We start from the raw sequence: 17,126 nt of genomic DNA on the forward strand, positions 1-17,126 counted from the left end.
TGCAAACAAGAGCCCCTTATGCCCGGGAGGGCCTGAGCTCCGGGCACACCGGCCCCCCTCCGCCCCCCAAACCTTGCCCCGGCGGAAATGTAAATGTAACATTTCATAAACCATACCCACCCTGCGGCCTTGGGCACTGACTTGAATTAGCAAAAATATGTGTTCGAAAAAGTCCTTGCCCAGGCTGAAATTTGAAAAATAACTCTGAGGGTGGGTTTGACCGCCTCTGGTTGAAAGGTGACAAGGTTAAGGAGCTGTGTGTGAGTGTGTGCGTGCACACACGTGTGTGTGTGTGTGTGTGTGCGCGCGCGCGTGCGTGCCCCTGGCTACGGACAGACGGGGAGAGGGTTCAGGGGACATCTGGCTCCTCACTCCCGAAAAGTGAGAGCAGAAGGGGTTTGCTCATCAAGAGAAACTGATTTTGTGAAAATCTTATCATAGGCACAGCCTTGGGACTGACAGAAAAAGCTGGTTAGATGGCTTTCTTCCTCCCAGGACGGGTTATTATTTCGGAACCAAGTGTCTACTGGGAATCAAATATGGAAATCAAAATTGGGAAGGGGGTGACTTTAATTCTCTCTTGGGCTCGAGGTTTTTGGATACCCAGGGTCACCAGCTGGAGGAGACCCCTGGGAGCTGCCTGACTGTAACTCCCAGCGTGTTCCCTCTTGGGTGGTGGTCAAGGCCCCAGGGGTGGGGTGTCCTGCTTGGGAGCCTGGGACTTCTCACCACCTGTTCCCTGCAAGACCCAGCCACTGTGTGCCCCCGGGGAGGCTGGGGCCCCGGGACTGGCCAGGAGGGTCAGGGAGGAGGGGGTGCAGGCTGAAGGCCCGGTGTCCCTGGGGAACCGGCATCCTCACCTGAGGCTGGACGAGCTACCCTCCCTCCGAGGACTCCAGAAAGTGGCTCAAGCTTAGGGCCCCGCCACTTGTAACCCCTTTCCGCTCCTGTCAGTCCACTGTTTCTTGCAAATACCGCGTTCCCTGGTGGGCGGGCCGGGGTGGGGGGGGGGCCCTGACCCGGTAGACCCGGAAAACGCGCGCAGTGGCCCGAGTGACCGCGGGGGCAGACTTGGGGCGCGCCACGCGTCTGTGGCCAGGACTGGGAGCTTCTGAGGCCGCCTCGTGCCCCCCGCAACCCCGCGCCCCCACTCCAGCTCCGGCCGCGGCCCTCGGCGTCTCCCTCAACCCAGCGCAGACCCGCGAGGCGGCTGCATGTTTAATACATGACGGGCTATTTGTACTTCTGTGTGATAGGCGCGCGCCTCCGCTTTGATTAGTGCGGCGGTGGTGACAAAGCCCTGTTTGTCAAGTTGCGAGCGCCTCTTTGCCTTTTCGCTTTTGAAGTCCGCGGGGAGCAGGCCACGGGCACCCCCCCCCGCCCCGACTCCCCCCAAGTCCTCCCCACCCCCCAGCTCAGTCCGCCGCACGCGGGGCCGAGCCGACCCGGGGCCGCGCGCACGAGCGAAGGGCGCAGCCATCCTGGAGAGTGGACGGAGGGCGCAGAAGACGCGACGGAAAACCCGGGGGAGAGATGGAGAGGGCGACGGAGGGCGGCGGGGAGGAAGGGCCTGGAAGGCCGGGAGGAAGGAGAGAAGGAAGCTCTGCTGTGTCTGCATCCCGTCCCCCTCTTTCCCCGCCTTCCTGGAGTCCACCTCCCAGATCGAGCCCCCCCCCCCGCCCCGGGCAAACCCGACCTTGGCCCTGGGGCTTCACTTTCTTTCCCACCGAAGGAAACCCCCGTCCGGCTCCGGACGCTGGACGCCCAGGGCGCCCCGGATCCTGGGTTCTTGCTCACCGGCGCTTCGCAGGATGAGGAACTGACTCCAGAAAAAAATGCACAACGAACTCCTCCAAAACCCGTAACACTCCCCCACTCCGCCTTCCACCCCCTGTAACCCCTCGTCCCAACCCCCTGGCAGAGGGGAAGGGCAGGTGGAAGGGGCCACAAGGAGAGATGAGAGGAAAAAAAAGCGGGCAGGGGGCAGAAAAGGCACTTTATTTGCGGACGGAATTTTGCATTTTGCAGAGTGGATAGCTTTGGCCGGCGTTGCCAAATGCATTTCGGATTGCAATTGAGAAAAAGTGGATCCTTTTAAAGCACGTTATAGCGTTCCGAGAGAGGTAGGGTCTTGTCAGGAGAACCACGGCACAAGCAAAAAAAAAAAAAACAAAAACATAGATGTCTCCCCCCCGCCCCCAATAAATCTCTCAGACACCAGGCTGACAGCACGGCTTGAACAGGAAGGCTGCGTCGGTCCGGCGCCCCCAAGGACCGCTGTGTAAGAACCGGTTCTCCCAGCGAGGGAGCCGCCGGCTTCTCCGCGTCTGGACTCGCGCGCCCCGGGCAGCCGAGGGCCGCAGGGTCCGTGTCTCCGGCCCCTCCGAGGTCTCCGAGCCGCTCTGCCCAGCTGCAGCCGCCGCCGCCGCGGAGACTCGGGCGCCCACGTCCGCCCTTCCTCGCGCTTTCGGGGTTCTCCAGCTGTTTCCCCGATCAGGCCGCGCACGCGCGCACACCCGCTCGGGGGCGGGGGGCGCTCCGGTGGGTCCAGCCACGCCGTGCCCAAGCGCATCGCCAAGCTGGGGGTCAACTCTCCCCCGTGGGATGGCGCATCAGCGCCGCCGCCCCGGGGTCCTCTCGGTGGCGTCTCCGCGCGGCCACGCCCGGACGCCGCATCCCGCGGGGAAAACAGATTCGAGGCGCGAGGCTGCGGCGCTCCTCCCGGTGCCGGGCCGCCGAGGACGTCCTCACCATCCCCAAAGTCCTCGAGTTTCCTTTTCGCCGGCCATTGAGAGAACGCGGATACCTGTTCGCGGCGCTAGCGCTTTGCGCCCCTGCGCGCGCGCTCGCGCTCTCTCCATATCCGTCTCTCTCTCTCCCTTCAAAAACTTGGTCTTTACCGCTCCACACCAAGGTGCCACAGACGCCAAACAGTGATGAAATCAAAAGAAAACCAATTGCCGGACTGGAGGTGGGGGAGAGATAGCGCCTCCGCGTGCGCCCGCGCCGAGCCGCGAGGTGTAATTGCTGCAGACAGAGAGCGTTGGGGGTTGGGCGCAGAGGTAGCCGCGTATAAATAGTGAGATCTCAAATTGAAAGGCATAAATAACAGCAGGAGGGACCTGCCTTCACACGGACGGTCCTCTCCGCGCGCGGGAGGCGTGCGGACCACAGCCCGGCTCCTCGCCAGCCCCGCGGACCCCCGCGGCCCCCCCCCGTTCCCACCCCCACACCCCCAGGCAGCCATGGAAGAACTCACGGCTTTTGTATCCAAATCTTTTGACCAGAAAAGCAAAGACGGCAGCGGCGGCGGCGGCGGCGGCGGCGGCGGCGGCAAGAAAGAGTCCATCACGTACAGGGAAGTTTTGGAGAGCGGACTGGCGCGCTCGCGGGAGCTGGGGGTCTCGGAGTCCAACCTCCAGGACATAACGGAGGCCGGCGGCCACTGCCCGGTGCATCTCTTTAAGGACCACGTGGACACCGACAAGGACAAACTGAAAGAGTTCGGTTCGGGGAGGGCGGCGGAAGGTAAGCCGGGTCGGACGCAGGCTCCGGGCCCCTCCCGGGCACGGCGCTTCCCGTGGCCGCTGAGCCCGGCCGCCCGGCGTCTCGCCCTGCGCCGCGCGGAGGCCCCGGGGAGGGGGCGCCGCGGCGGGCTCTTCGTTCCACCCCCAAAACGCTGAACGTGACAGCCACGGCTCGGACGCAGAAGGGCCCCGGCCGCCACCCGTCGCCAGGCTTTTCGTAAGAAAGAAACCGGCCGGAGAACCGAGGAGGCAGGGGCGGATGGAGGCATTGGATCCGAGGGCGGGCAGCGGCGCGGGGCCCGCGCGCATCGCCCCCCTGGAGGCGTTGGCATTGGGTGCCAGCGGCGGGCCCTTTCCCCGGATGGAGAGCGATCCGGGTGTTTGGGCTTGTCAACGCAGGTAGAGGGTAAGGCTGGCGGCTGCGCGCCCGTGTGCCCGCCGGGCTGTCTGTGTGCCCCGGGACGATCCCCGGAGCTCTCTCCAGGCGCCCCTCGCCTGCCCGCTTCCCCCGCTAGAAATGGGCCGCGTAGGGGATAGCGCCGGCCGGCAGGCGTCGGCCCCCTCCTTGCCTCTCCGCCCTGGGCCCTCTTAGGGAGAACTTTGCCTTGAAGTTGGCTGCCGCGGGGCCTGTGAAATTAAAGCCAGCCCTGTGCCCGCGCAGGTGGTCAGGGTCTGCGAGGGGCAGAAGGGCCCGGGGAGGCTCGTGAACCCCTCGCGCGCGCGCTCGCGCGGCTGCCCAGACCCCGGCCGGCAGGGCGCAGCGGGCCCTCCTGCAGGACCCCCATCCTGCGGCTTTTCCTGAGATCTCCGAGGCGTTTTGGCGCTGTTGTTGACTGCAGACGCAGCCGGGAGGGGAGGCTTGTTTACAAGGGTTCTCTCAGCGGGGCCGAGATGGTCCTCACCGGGGCGGATTTCCATGCAAACAGGGCAGCCGGCAGCTATAAATCAGAGGAGTAAAACTGGCTGGATCTCTCAGCGGGGAGTGTTAGGAAGCAGACGAAGGTCTATATTTCTCACGACAAAGCGAGGAGAAACAGAAGCTTGCCATATGGGGCGTGGGTCCCCGTGTCTTCCTCTGGCAGTATTGAGAGGGGGCGGCATTGGCGACCCCCTGGAAGCTCGTGGGTCCCACACTTCGCTGGGGGAGTCCCAGCACGCGGGGCTTCAAGGCTGGCGCAGACAGCCTTTGGAAACCTTGACCTTAGCGGAGGCAGAAGGCTGGCGGAGGCCTAGTCTGGATAAGCCCCTGACCCCGTGAGAGTCCCCCAGCCTGGGTTCGGATCGTCTTACCTCTGGGGCTCACCCCTTGGCGAGGCCTCGCGCACCTGGCCCTGTAATTCCTACAAAGACGGTGTACTTTGATGGAGACGCGGCTGTCTGCCGGCCGGAGCCCCGGTCAGGGCCTACTTGAATTTACAGCGCCTGGCAACTGACCTCCCGGGCCCCTTCACGGCTTCCCTCATCCTCCTTCAAGGCTGAGCTCCCCTCTGCCTGCCTCCTCTCACTCTTGGACAATCAGGACAGCAGAACCCTGGCAGTCGGCCCCTGGAAAGAGGGCAGAGCTCAATCGAGGCCTTTTTTATTTTCTATTTTAAATAGACAGGAAGAGAAAGACAGGGCTGTAAAAAGTAGCAGCAAGAAAAATCACAGTAGCTCCTCTCTTGTCTGGCTCTGCAGACCACCCCCGGCCCCCCAGAAGGGCTGAGCCCCCTGGCCGAATTGGCAGAACGGAGAGGCGGGAGATGCCTGGGGTCTGGAGAGACAAGGAGGTGTTGAGCGACCGGACTGCGTGTAACCACTGAGCCTGTGGTTTCTGCAGAGCCTGCCCTGGGTTCTGCAGAACTTTCAAGGCCAGCTTCTTATTCTGGGCTCAAGTCCCTGGGGTTCAGGCTTAAGACACCTGTATGACAAAGTCAAGGCAGGGCTGCCTCTGGGAAAGGATTTTTTTCCCCATGGCAGAGAAGTAGGGCATCCTTGGAAAAGGATTCTTCTCAGGGGGTGAGAGGGCATTGGGTGCCCAGTGCTCAGGAGCCTTGAGGAGAGATGTTTCAGGACTTCAGTGCTAAGGTCCATCTTAGGAACTCCCGCTGGGGGACAGGCTGGTTTCTCTGGTTTTTCCCTGGCCCCAAGGAGAATTTGAGTCTTTCCCGTTTGCAAGTTTCCGGGCTCATGGCTGAGGGCTTCTGCAGCACTTCTGGACTCTTTTCAGAAGTCGTGGAAGCCCAGACTCTTTGGAGAGAGTTTATGGAAGGCCACCGTCTTCTCCTTGACCCAGAGGGGACATCTAATGAGGGCGTTGGGAGACCTTTCTGCCTGCACCCCTGTAGACCCTATGATCAGAGAAAAAAGCACACGGGCTGCTAAAATGTTGTTGTTCACTCTTTGCGACCCCACGGACTGCAGCACGCCAGAATTTCCTGTCCATCATCATCTCCCGGAGTTTACTCAAACTCATGTCCATCGAGTCGGTGATGCCATCCCACCATCTCGTCCTCTGTCGTCCCCTTCTCCTCCCGCCTTCAATCTTTCCCAGCATCAGGCAGGGTCTTTTGACTTCCACCAGCTCTGCGACTGGGGAGCCAACTTTTATTTTCAATCCTTGAGTTTGGTGAGGGACTGCATTTCCTGGAGGTGGAAAGGAGAGGCATCTGGGTTAGAATCTGGTTGATCCTGACCTTACTGCCCCCTCCCCCAGCAAGTACAGACGCTCCTGTAATTTTTGGACCTAAGGGAGTTTGCACTCCTGGCGTCCTGTTGGGGCCTGAGAATATGTCCAAGAGACCGAGGGGCAAAACAGGAAGTCAGGAAACTGTGCACTTGCGGGCACCCCCAGACGCCTTCCTGCGTGCCTTAAGATACGGCTTTGCCTTCTTGGGGGGCTCCTCTGGTGGCTCAGACAGTAAAGAATCCACCTGCAATGCTGGAGACCTCGGTTTGACCCCTGGGTTGGGAAGATGCCCTGGAGAAGGGCATGGCAACCCACTCCAGTATTCTTGCCTGGAGAATCCCATGGACAGAGCAGCCTGGCGGGCTACAGTCCATGGGCTGGCAAAGTCAGACACGACTAAGCGACTAACACTTTTCTTCTTTGCTTTCTTGATCAGAGGGAGATGAGGTCCCCCGATCGCCCAGCTCTGTGGCGACCTGAAGGAGGCTCTGGCCTGGCTGGACCCGCCCCTGTCCTGCTGGGGTTGGTGGGAGGACAGGGCTTCTCCTCGGCCGGGACCCCCAGCCAGGCTGGGCTCTCCTTGAGTCCTTCGCAGGAGCCCCTGGCAGGGACCCGGTACTTGGGCGACTCTCCCTATTGACTTAATAATATCTAACAGCCCATTCCCTTTCCCCCCAAAAAGAGGGGGGGGGGTTAGGTTCTGTAAGTATGTCAACAGAGGCGAAGTGGATAACTGAGGAAACTATTCGGAGATTAGGCCAAGATACACCAGCTGGGCCGGGGTTCGGAGTCGTTACAAAAGAGCTCGTCTGGCCTGCGAGTTTGCTTTATCGGCTCCACGCAGGTTTGCGTCAGGGCGCATCGTCCGCCGAGGCCCCGCGCCCCGTGGGCGCACCCAGCGTTCTGCCACGTCGAGCCAAAGCTTCCCGGCGCGCGGCCTGTTCGCAGCGCGCGGGGCCGGTGTTCCCAGCGCGCAGGACCCGCGGGCCGGCTCGGGGGAGGCGGGGGCCGGCGGAGGGGCTCCGCGCGGCCCCGGGGGGACGCGGGGAAGTCCGGGCGGGGCGCGCGGGGGGCCTCAACGCTGTGCCCTCGGCCCGCCCGTAGGCATCTACGACTGCAAGGACAAGCGCGACGACGTGAAGTCGGAGGACGAGGACGGGCAGACGAAGCTGAAGCAGCGGCGCAGCCGCACCAACTTCACGCTGGAGCAGCTCAACGAGCTGGAGCGGCTTTTCGACGAGACGCACTACCCCGACGCCTTCATGCGCGAGGAGCTCAGCCAGCGCCTCGGGCTCTCCGAGGCGCGCGTGCAGGTGAGGGCCGCGGCTCCCGGGGCCTTCGGGGCCTTTCCACGAACGCGCGGAATCCCGGGCTGGGGTGGGCGTTCGTGGGCATCCCCGGGGCCTCGCGCGCCCCCTGCCTGGCACGCTCGCCCTGCACGTCGAGCGCACGTGGTGGGGGGCTGGAGGGGGAGCTGGAGCCGGGCGTTCGGGAGCATCCCCTGCCTGGCAGGCTCGCCTTCCGCGTCTTGGTGACTGAGGCTCCTGCCCGCGCGGGGCCGGATTAGCCGGGGCGCCGGGCGGGGGCCGGGGAGGGGGCGCGCAGGGGCGGCGACGCGGGCGCATGGAATTGGTGATGTCCCCATCTGGCGAGCCACCGGCTGCTGGGGCGGGGGTGCGCCCGCACGTGCGCGGGGGAGGGGCGCTCCCGGGTAGTTTTGTTTGCTGTTGTTTTTCATCTCGGGGTTGTTGTAACCGTGGAAGTGAAACGGACGACTTTATTGATGGGGAGGGTGGGAGGGACCCCCTACCAGACGGGCCCCCCTCTGCAGGCGCTGCCGAAGGTCGGGCCGGCCGGTTGTGCTGGGCTTTCCCGTCGGCGTTGACGGTTCTGGGCAGGACAGCCGAGCCCGAGAGAAGGAAAAGAGGGTCACGGTCCCTGGGCTCCGGGGACTGGTTATTTAAATAAATGGAATTAATGCAGCCCACGGGGGGAGGGGACCGCGTACAGCCTGGGCTTTGAAAGAACGGCTTTCTTGTTGCTGTAGGATCAACGTCTTTAAACACGACTGGGCTAAGATTGTACGCATGAAACGAAAACACGGAAAGGGTTTTAGAGACAGTGTTTTACAAAAGCTTTCATTTGGGGAGCGGGGGAGGGGACGGTGTTTGCGTTCTATCTCCTTCCCCTTCCCTCCTTGCCGCTGCGGTAGCTGGGGTTTCTTAGGCGGAGATGCCGCAGCCCCCCAAGCGTGCCCAGGATTCTCCGTGGCCTGACGCGGTGATGCTGCCCGCATCCCAGGGACGGCGGGCGGCCTGGCTTGAGGGCCGGGTCCCCGAGCCAATTTCTCCCGGCGTCTGTGGCCGAGGCGAGGAGAGGCGCGCGGCAGTGAGAGGGGGGGACTCCTGGCCACCTTTCCCCGTCAAGATGGATGGGGCTGCCCTGTATAAATTAATGAAAAGATTAAACTTTTGCTGAAGGGGACATCAACTTTTATGTCATTTCACAGCCTTTCTGCCCGGGATCTGTAATATCTCCCAGGCCTTGATGTACTGTTTCTATAAAAATAAATTACTTGTAATTTAATTCCACACTATTTCTTTCAGTAGTCTATTACTGAATAGCACCTTCGCAGGAGAGACCAAGTTGGCAGAAAATTGCTTCTTGGGTGGCTACAGATCTTGAGAAAAGCCCTAAAAAAAAAAAAGGTTGGGGGGGTGGGAGGTGGGAAAATAGGAAAAGTGAGGCGTAGGCCTATTGATCCAGAGTTGGATTAAAATTTAATGATTGTAAATAATAATAAAAATAAACATGGGACTAGAAGAAAAGAAATAATTTCCGATTGGCCACGGGGAAAAGCATCGTGTAATAAAGGGGAGGCAGAACGTGGTCATAAAAACCAATTAGTTAAAACTCGGACCCTGCTGTGCCGAAGCCAGGGAAGGGGGCCAGGGAAGGTGGACTCAAAAAGGAAGAGAGGAAAATGCACTGTATTTTAATCCTGAGTCTGAACTGTTGGGTAATTCTTTTCGGTACAGGCTGTCCTGTGTTGTTAGAGGATAGTGTTTCAATTTAGAGTGGAAATTTGCTGTAAATAAATTGAAGACCCTTTGGAAGCTGGTCCTTATTAACCTTTTATTTTTAGTGTTGTACTGGAAAACTCATATCACCCAGCTGTCAGGGTTATAATCGAAAGTTATGAGACCACGGTGAGGCGCGGGCGGTAATTTAATTACGACAAATATCTTTGGGTTTATGGCGCAGAGCTAAATTAAATGTCATTATTCACTGTCTGTAATGGAAATCAAAAGGAAATCAGATTACAGCATTTGTGAGAGAAATCGGCGAGTGATCCTTAATGAAGAAATAACTGTCTAAACCTCTGTCGTGTGCTTTACTTAGCATATTCAGGACTAATTGGAATTGATCGTGAATCACCCCAAGACTGATTTATTATCGCCGAACGCAGGGCTAATTCATCACTTTTATTCTCCGTAATCTTATTTTTTTCTTCTTCTTCTTCTTTCCCCGTGCTGAAGGGAAAGTGAGTTTTCTTTCTTAGATTTAAATAGGATTCTGTTTTCGGGAAAAAATGCCCTTGGTGGTGGGGGGGGGGTTGGTGCAGAATTTTTGCCTCTGGCTCCGAATTTTCACATCCTTTCCTGAGGATGGCTGGGTACCGGACCCCAAGGAGACAGCGGTGTCCAGGAAGGGTCCGAAATGGAGAGTGGTCCAGTCCCAAGCTGAGTGCAAGGCGGCGGTTTAGGGCGGTTCACGGGTAGGGAAGGAATCTGAGTGCAGGCTCTGGAAATGCAATCACGATTTGTGAATCTCCACACGTCTTGAGAGGGGGCACGTTTTTGGAAAAATCTTTTTGGAGCAACAGGGCATCCAAATTTGCCAGGCTCCCTGCGGCGTGGTGGGGTGAGCTTTCCCACACTTGGGGGTGGGGGAAGTCAGTTCTGTTAGGACAGGCAGGTCCTAGAGGTCAGCCTTGGATGGAAAACAGGCCCTTAAGAGCCTGTGATGGAAAAGTTCAGGTGTCCTGCAGTCCAGCCTGTTTGCAGCCTCTGTGGGAGCTGAGGTTTCCCTGGCAGGGTAGGAGATGGGAGCGACCCCAGGCCCTGAGCTTGGACCATCACAGGGTCCCTGAGTTCCCCCCAGAGGTGGGGCGTGGCCTGAATTATCCTGTGAGATCCCGGAGCACCGCGGAGGGGACTGGGTGAGAGAGGCTGGAGGGGGAGTTTTGGAGAAAGTCAGGTAGGAAAAATGAAGTGCTGAGGAGCCCAGACGGAGGGGAAGCCCTGGATTCCACCTGCATGGGGCTGTTTGGAGGAAGAGGGACAGTGAGTGTGGGGGAGGACTGGATGGGGCATTGGGAGTCGTGGGGCTTTACACCCCAATCTTGTTGTCACGCCTCTGATGCTCGTTGGCCTGGGTCTCAACACCCTTTCAAGAGATTCTGAGCCCCTGCAGTTACATTTTCTGTACCAGAAGTGTGGGGTGTGCATTTTGTGTGTGGGGTGTGTGTGTGCACCCAGTCTTTGGGGATCAAGAGTGGTCATGGCTCTGGGATGTTTAGCTGGGACCCTCCAGGCTTCCAAGGAGGGGGGGGTGCCTTGGAGGACATGGAAGTTCCTGAACCCCACAGCTTGATTAGGGAAGAGGCTGGTCAGGAGGTGAAAGGTTGGGGTGGGAGGTCAAGTTGGACCGGTGACCTGACCGCCTGGAGTTGGGGCTGCCCGCACAAAACGATGGAAGGTTCTCCACGGCCACCCAAGGACCCTCTTGGGCTTCCCTGGTGGCTAAGATGGTAAAGAGCCCGCCTGCCAATGCAGGACTACCCCGGTTCGATGCCTGGGTGGGGAAGATCCCCTGGAGGAGGACACGGCAGCCCACTCATCTTGCCTGGGAGAATCCCATGGACAGAGGAGCCGGGCGGGGTACAGTCCAGGGGGTCGTAGGGAGTCAGAGGCAACTGACCGACTAACCACGGCAGAGAGGACCCGCCTGCCGGCTTTCCGCTCATGGATGCCAAGGCTCTATAGTCCCGCTTAGCTGAGGACGCTTGCCAGCTGCAAGTGCCCGGTTGTGCTGGGGCTGGGGAGACAGAGGCAGGGGAGGGAGGCCTTGAGGGGGCCCACAGGCAGCTTTTGGGGGGGGGCTGGGAACCCCAGGCGCCTGGCACAGCCTCTGGCGTCATCTGGAAAGCAGGCTTTGCCCGCGCTCACGACGGGGGTGCCCGTGTGTCCGCTCTGCCCCCAGGTTTGGTTCCAGAACCGGAGAGCCAAATGCCGCAAGCAGGAGAACCAAATGCACAAAGGTGGGTGCGGGGATGGGAGGTGGGGGCCGAGGATGGAGGGTGGGGGGCGGGGAGGCCGCCGGGCGTGGAGGGTTCAAATCTCGTGTGCTTGCTCGCAGGCGTGATTCTGGGCACGGCCAGCCACTTGGACGCCTGCAGGGTGGCCCCTTACGTGAACATGGGCGCGCTGAGGATGCCTTTCCAACAGGTAGCTCGGTTTGTATTTTTATTTCTCCCCCCAGGGGAGCCGCCACCTCCCCCAGCCCGCCTGGGGGGAGGGAAGAAAGGGGAACCGCTTTTTCACAGGGGTGAGATTTACAAACCCGTTGTGCTCTGCGTGTACTCACACAATCCTGTCCGACTCTTTGCAACCCGATGGACTGCATCCCACCAGGCCCCTCTGTCCGTGGGATTCTTCCCAGGCAAGAACATTGGAGTGGGTTGCCACGCCCTCCTCCAGGGGATCTTCCCCCGCCAGGAATCAACCCGGGTCTCCTGCATTGCAAGCGGATTCTTTGCCACTGAGCCACCAGGGAAGCCCTGTGAACCCTTTGGTGCATATTAACATCACGCTATAAAACTCCCGGGAGTTCCCTTTGAGGGACAAGTAGGCCAGAAAGCCAGACACAATATTTTTTTTTAATGAAAGTCCGCGGGGAAAAATAAAACATCCCACCCACCCAGGAAGCGCCCACTAGCTTGGCTCCTGGTCGAGGACGGAGAGGGGGATGTGTCTCCCACTCGTGCGTGAGGACCTTTTCCTGCAGCCAGCCCGGCCTCACTGCATCTCAGAGTGGGGGGCGGAGGGGGTGTGGTCCTTGCCCCATGCACCTCAGAGTTGGGGGGCCGCGGAGGGGGGAGTTCGCCCAGTTCCTAGCAGCGCAGGCAGTCCTGTCCAAGGAGGGGGGCAGGCGGGGCGTTGGAGGACAGAGGCCCTCGGAGTCCAGGTGTCCCAGGGGCCGCGCCACCACCCCTGGTCTGGAGCAGCCTCCGGTAGGTTCTGGGAGCCGCGTGGCCAGACCTGCAGGAGGAGCTGGGCTGGAGGGGGCGCCCCAGCTGCTGCGGGAGAAGGCGGGGCCCAGTGTGGGGGTGGGACCCCCCAGCGTGGGGGTGGGGGCGTGCACGCTGCGGGGAGGGCGTGGGGGGTGCTCTGGCCATCGGCGCAAGCAGGACACGCTTGGGGGTTGTCTCTGTGCCCCTGGGTGCTGAGGGGCGCGAGGTCTGTGGCCCCTCTGGTCAGCAGGGGTCGTCTAGGGGTGACATCACAGGGGGCCGTCTCGCCATGGAGGGTCCTCTGGGGTAACACGGCAGGGGGTCGTCCAGGGATGACACCGTGGTTTCGGCTGGGAGCTCCTGTGGGGCTGAAGGCAGGGAGGGAGTCCGGGGCTGTGGGCCGGGGAGGGCCCGCACCCTCCTCGCTCGGACCCCGCCCCCAACCTCCAGGGCGGGGCCCCTCGCCGCCCCAGCACCCCTGCCGCAGGCCTGTAACGGCCCCTGGCCATTACAGGGGCAGATGCCCAGGCGTGGGGTCAGCGTCAGGCCCTCTGAAATGAGACCACTGGGAGCTCCAAGACTTGGCTGAGCTCTTTTTGGAAGTGGGTGGTCCTTTCCTCCTCCCGACCCAGGGATCGAACCCCCGGTCTCCTGCACTGCAGGCAGATGGTTTAGTATCTGAGACACCAGGGAAGCCCATATAAGTTGGAGCTTGCTCTGCATTTTTTTTTTTTTACAAAATGCTGTGGCTCAGATGGTGAGCGGTCTTTTGGAAGATTCCCAGACTCTGGTCCGTGGGAAGGGGGTGTGTGTTGGGGGGGTGAGGCCTGAGCTATAGGCAGGACCCTGAGTCCAGGGGCATGTCAGACAATCAGCAGAGGGTCGGGTGAGGAGGGGGTACCAGCTGTAGACACCCGATGCTGGGGTGGGCCTGGGGATCTGTGCAGATCCCCCAGCTCCTTGGGGGTGGGAAAGCCCCCCTCCCCAAAACAGCCAGTGACTCCCATCCAGACATCAGGTGTCCAGAGAACAGTGGGGGGTGGTCCCTTGGTGTGGGGGGGTGGTCCCCTGGTGGGTGGTCCCTGGTGGGTGGTCCTCCTGGCAGGAAAGCCCCACCCCACCCCCCAGAACAGGCAGCGACCCCATCTGGACAGCGGGTGTCCAGAGGACAGTGGGTAGTGGTCTGCTGGTGGGTGGGGGTGATCCCCTGGTGGGGGGGTGGTTCTCTGGTCTGGGGGGGTTTCCTAGGGGCAGGAAAGCACCCCCTAGAACAGGCAATGACCTCCTCCATCCAGACACCGGGTGTCCACAGGACAGTGGGTGGTGGTCCCCTGGGGGGGGGTCCCCTGGTGGGTGGTCCCTTGGTCTGGGGAAGGGTCCTCGGGGCAGGAAAGCATCCCCTAGAACAGGCAGTGACCTCCATCCAGACACCGGGTGTTCACAGGACAGTGAGGGGTGGTCCCCTGGTGGGTGGTCCCTGGTGGGTGGTCCTCCTGGCAGGGAAAGCCCCCCCCCCAGAACAGGCAACGACCCCATCTGGACAGCGGGTGTCCAGAGGACAGTGGGTGGTGGTCCCCTGGTGGGGGGGTGACCCCTGGTGGGTGGTCCCCTGGTCTGGGGAGGGGTCCTCGGGACAGGAAAGCGCCCTCTAGAACACGCAGTGACCCCTATGCTGACACTGGGTCTCCGGAGGACAGTGGGAGGTGGTCCCCTGATTGGGTCGTGGTCCCCTGGTGGGGGGGTGGTCCCCTGGTCTGGGGAGGGGTCCTCGGGGCAGGAAAGCGCCCCCTAGAACAGGCAATGACCTCCTCCATCCAGACACCGGGTGTCCAGAGGACAGTGGGTGGTGGTCGAGGGGTGGTCCCCTGGTGGGGTGGTCCCCTGGTGGTGGGGGTGGTCCCCTTGTGGGTGGTCCCCTGGTCTGGGGAGGGTCCTCTGGGCACGAAAGCGCGCCCTAGAACACGCACTGACCCCTATCCTGACACTGGCTGTCCGGAGGACAGTGGGGGTGGTCCCCTGGTGGTGGGGGTGGTCCCCTGGTGGGTGGTCCCCTGGTCTGGGGAAGGTCCTCGGGGCAGGAAAGCGCCTCCTAGAACACGCAGTGACCCCTATCCTGACACTGGCTGTCCGGAGGAAAGTGGGGGTGGTCCCCTGGTGGTGGGGGTGGTCCCCTGGTGGGTGGTCCCCTAGTCTGGGGAGGGGTCCTGGGGCAGGAAAGCGCCCCCTAGAACAGGCAATGACCTCCTCCATCCAGACACCGGGTGTCCAGAGGACAGTGGGTGGTGGTCCCATGCTGGGGGGGTGGTCCCCTGGGGGGGTGGTCCCCTGGTCTGGGAAGGGTCCTCGGGGCGGGAAAGCGCCCTCTAGAACACGCAGTGACCCCTATCTTGACACTGGCTGTCCGGAGGACAGTGGGAGGTGGTCCCCTGGTGGGGGTGTGGTCCCCTGGTGGGTGGTCCCCTGATGGGGGGGTGGTCCCCTGATGGGGGGGGTGGTCCCCTGGTGGGTGGTCCCCTGGTCTGGGGAGGGGTCCTTGGGGCAGGAAAGCGCCCCCAAGAACACGCAGTGACCCCTATCCTGACACTGGCTGTCCGGAGGACAGTGGGAGGTGGTCCCCTGGTCGGAGGGGGTCCTCGGTGCGGGAGAGCCCGCCCCCCCCAAGTGCTGACTGCCCGGTCTCCCACCCAGGTCCAGGCGCAGCTGCAGCTGGAAGGCGTGGCGCACGCGCACCCGCACCTCCATCCGCACCTCGCCGCGCACGCGCCGTACCTGATGTTCCCGCCGCCGCCCTTCGGGCTGCCCATCGCCTCGCTGGCCGAGTCGGCCTCGGCCGCCGCCGTCGTGGCCGCCGCGGCGAAGAGCAACAGCAAAAACTCCAGTATCGCCGACCTGCGGCTGAAGGCGCGCAAGCACGCGGAGGCCCTGGGGCTCTGACCCGCCGGCCCGCCGGCCCGCCGGCCCGCCGGCCCCGCGCGCGCCCCGGCCCCCGCCGCCCCGTGCGTGCGTGCGTGCGTCCGTCCGTCCGTCCGTCCGTCCGTCCGTCCGCCCGCGGCGTCCTGCACTCGACCCCTCCGCTCCCCGCACCGCCCCCCACCCTTCGCCTCGACGGGCCGCACGGACACCCCGGAGCCAGGGCGCAGCGAACTCCCCGCCCCGGGGCCCGCCCTGGGAGACCCCTCTCCACCCCCTGCAGGCCTCCGGAGGGGACCTCCGGGAGCGCGCGGCACCTCCAGGGCCTCGCGGAGACCGTCGGGGGGCGGGAAGAGCGAGCAGGGGTCGGTTGGACCACTCCAACTCGACCCCCTCGACGGGTGGTCGGTGCGTCCTGGGACCACCCTCGGCCACGTGGAGCTGCCCCGCGCCCTCGCCTGCGGCTGCCACTTCCTACCCTGTGCATGCGGCCTCCGCCACGCGCCTTTCCAAGATCTCACCGTCTAGGAAACAAAAAAAAAGTTCTGGGGCTGGTCTCCTCTGAAAATGCCAACGTTTGGATGCGCGCGATTTTATTCACTGCTACGGACGGAAAAGTTGCATCGGAGAAGGAGCTACGGGACGCCCCCCACCCCCAACCCCAGTGTGGATTTCAGTGTGGACTCGGGCATCCGGAAGCAGGGACTCCGTCCTGGGCCGGCCCGCGCATCCACCGTCCCCTACCCTCCGCCTGAAAGGTAGCAATAACGAGACGCACTTGACACGGCCTGGCTAAGGTGCGCTGGTCACCGGGACCTCAGGGTGGCACGCTGGGACCGTCCCGGGGAGGGCCGGCGGCCTGACCGCCCCCGCCGTCTTGCCCGCGTTTGGCCCCGGCGCACCGGATTCAGGATTCCTTGTGCCGCACAACAGGCGACTTGATAACTTTGCCCCCAGTCGCTTCGATTCCCCCTCGAATGGACACTCTCTGGCTGTGCTGCAGGATTCAGATGCGGAAAGGACTTGCAATCGTGGCAGCGGGGCACAGTGGTTTAAGGTATAATAATAGTAACTGATGGAGCATCCACGCTAGTGACATGCAATGACGTGCAGGAAAGTGCAATATTGTAAATATTAATAGATTTAAAAAAAAAAAAGCTGTCCACTCTTGACCCTGTCAGCTCCGGACTTTGAAGGGCATTACCTCCGCGTCCCCCCCGCCCCCCCCCACCTCTGCATGCTGCGGGCCCAGAGCCGGGATGACCGGGGTCGGAGGGGACTGCCTCCGGGCGGTGGGAGTGAGTTGGGTGTGGCTTAAGCTGAGACCCAGGATGGGGGCGGGGGGTGGGGCGCCAGGAAGTGAGGGCGGGGCAGGGGCTGAGCTGTTTCTGGGACGCCTCCTCCAGGCAGGCAGTTTTAAGAGATTTTTTTTTTTTTTTTTTTTTTTTAAGGTGTGGGGCTTCCCTTGTGGCTCAGTTGGTAAAGAGCCTGCCTACCAGTGCGGGAGACCCAGGTTCGATCCCTGGGTGGGGAAGATCCCCTGGAGAAGGGCATGGCAACCCACTCCAGTGTTCTTGCCTGGAGAATCCCATGGGCAGAGGACCCTGGCGGGCGACAGTCCATGGGGTCACACAGAGTCGGAGATGACAGTGTGACTTTCACTTCCTTTCACTTTTCTAGAGGTAGTCAGGTCTAGCCTTTCTTCCTTTTTTTTTTCCCCTCCTGT

The 17,126-nt window shown here is 61.8% G+C and overlaps 1 protein-coding gene across 2 annotated transcripts; it reads left to right on the plus strand.

The window, feature by feature from the left end:
* Window positions 1-3,245: 3,245 nt before the first annotated feature.
* Window positions 3,246-16,572, plus strand: LOC145537603 (short stature homeobox protein). Of its 2 annotated transcripts, XM_081568298.1 has the most exons (6): window positions 3,246-3,528; window positions 7,300-7,508; window positions 11,461-11,518; window positions 11,617-11,713; window positions 11,892-11,903; window positions 15,136-16,551. In XM_081568298.1, exons 1-6 carry the CDS (start codon window positions 3,246-3,248, stop codon window positions 15,422-15,424), a joined length of 948 nt encoding a protein of 315 aa, XP_081424424.1. In that variant the 3' UTR covers window positions 15,425-16,551. The 2 variants fall into 2 exon arrangements, with proteins under 2 accessions (XP_081424424.1, XP_081424425.1); XM_081568299.1 differs by lacking the exon at window positions 11,892-11,903 and having other exon boundaries at window positions 11,617-11,705; window positions 15,179-16,572.
* Window positions 16,573-17,126: the final 554 nt, after the last annotated feature.

Source organism: Giraffa tippelskirchi, chromosome Y, assembly GCF_054371585.1.
Source record: "Giraffa tippelskirchi isolate mGirTip1 chromosome Y, T2T-mGirTip1v1.2.pri, whole genome shotgun sequence".
NCBI lineage: Eukaryota > Metazoa > Chordata > Mammalia > Artiodactyla > Giraffidae > Giraffa > Giraffa tippelskirchi.

What these genes read in the sequence shown, in the direction of transcription:
- LOC145537603 (XM_081568298.1), top strand. Translation starts at nt 3,246, where the DNA reads ATGGAAGAACTCACGGCTTTTGTATCCAAATCTTTTGACCAGAAAAGC. An exon ending in TTCGGGGAGGGCGGCGGAAG is followed by an intron (nt 3,529 to 7,299) that starts GTAAGCCGGGTC and finishes GCCCGCCCGTAG; the next exon opens with GCATCTACGACTGCAAGGAC. An exon ending in TCTCCGAGGCGCGCGTGCAG is followed by an intron (nt 7,509 to 11,460) that starts GTGAGGGCCGCG and finishes CTCTGCCCCCAG; the next exon opens with GTTTGGTTCCAGAACCGGAG.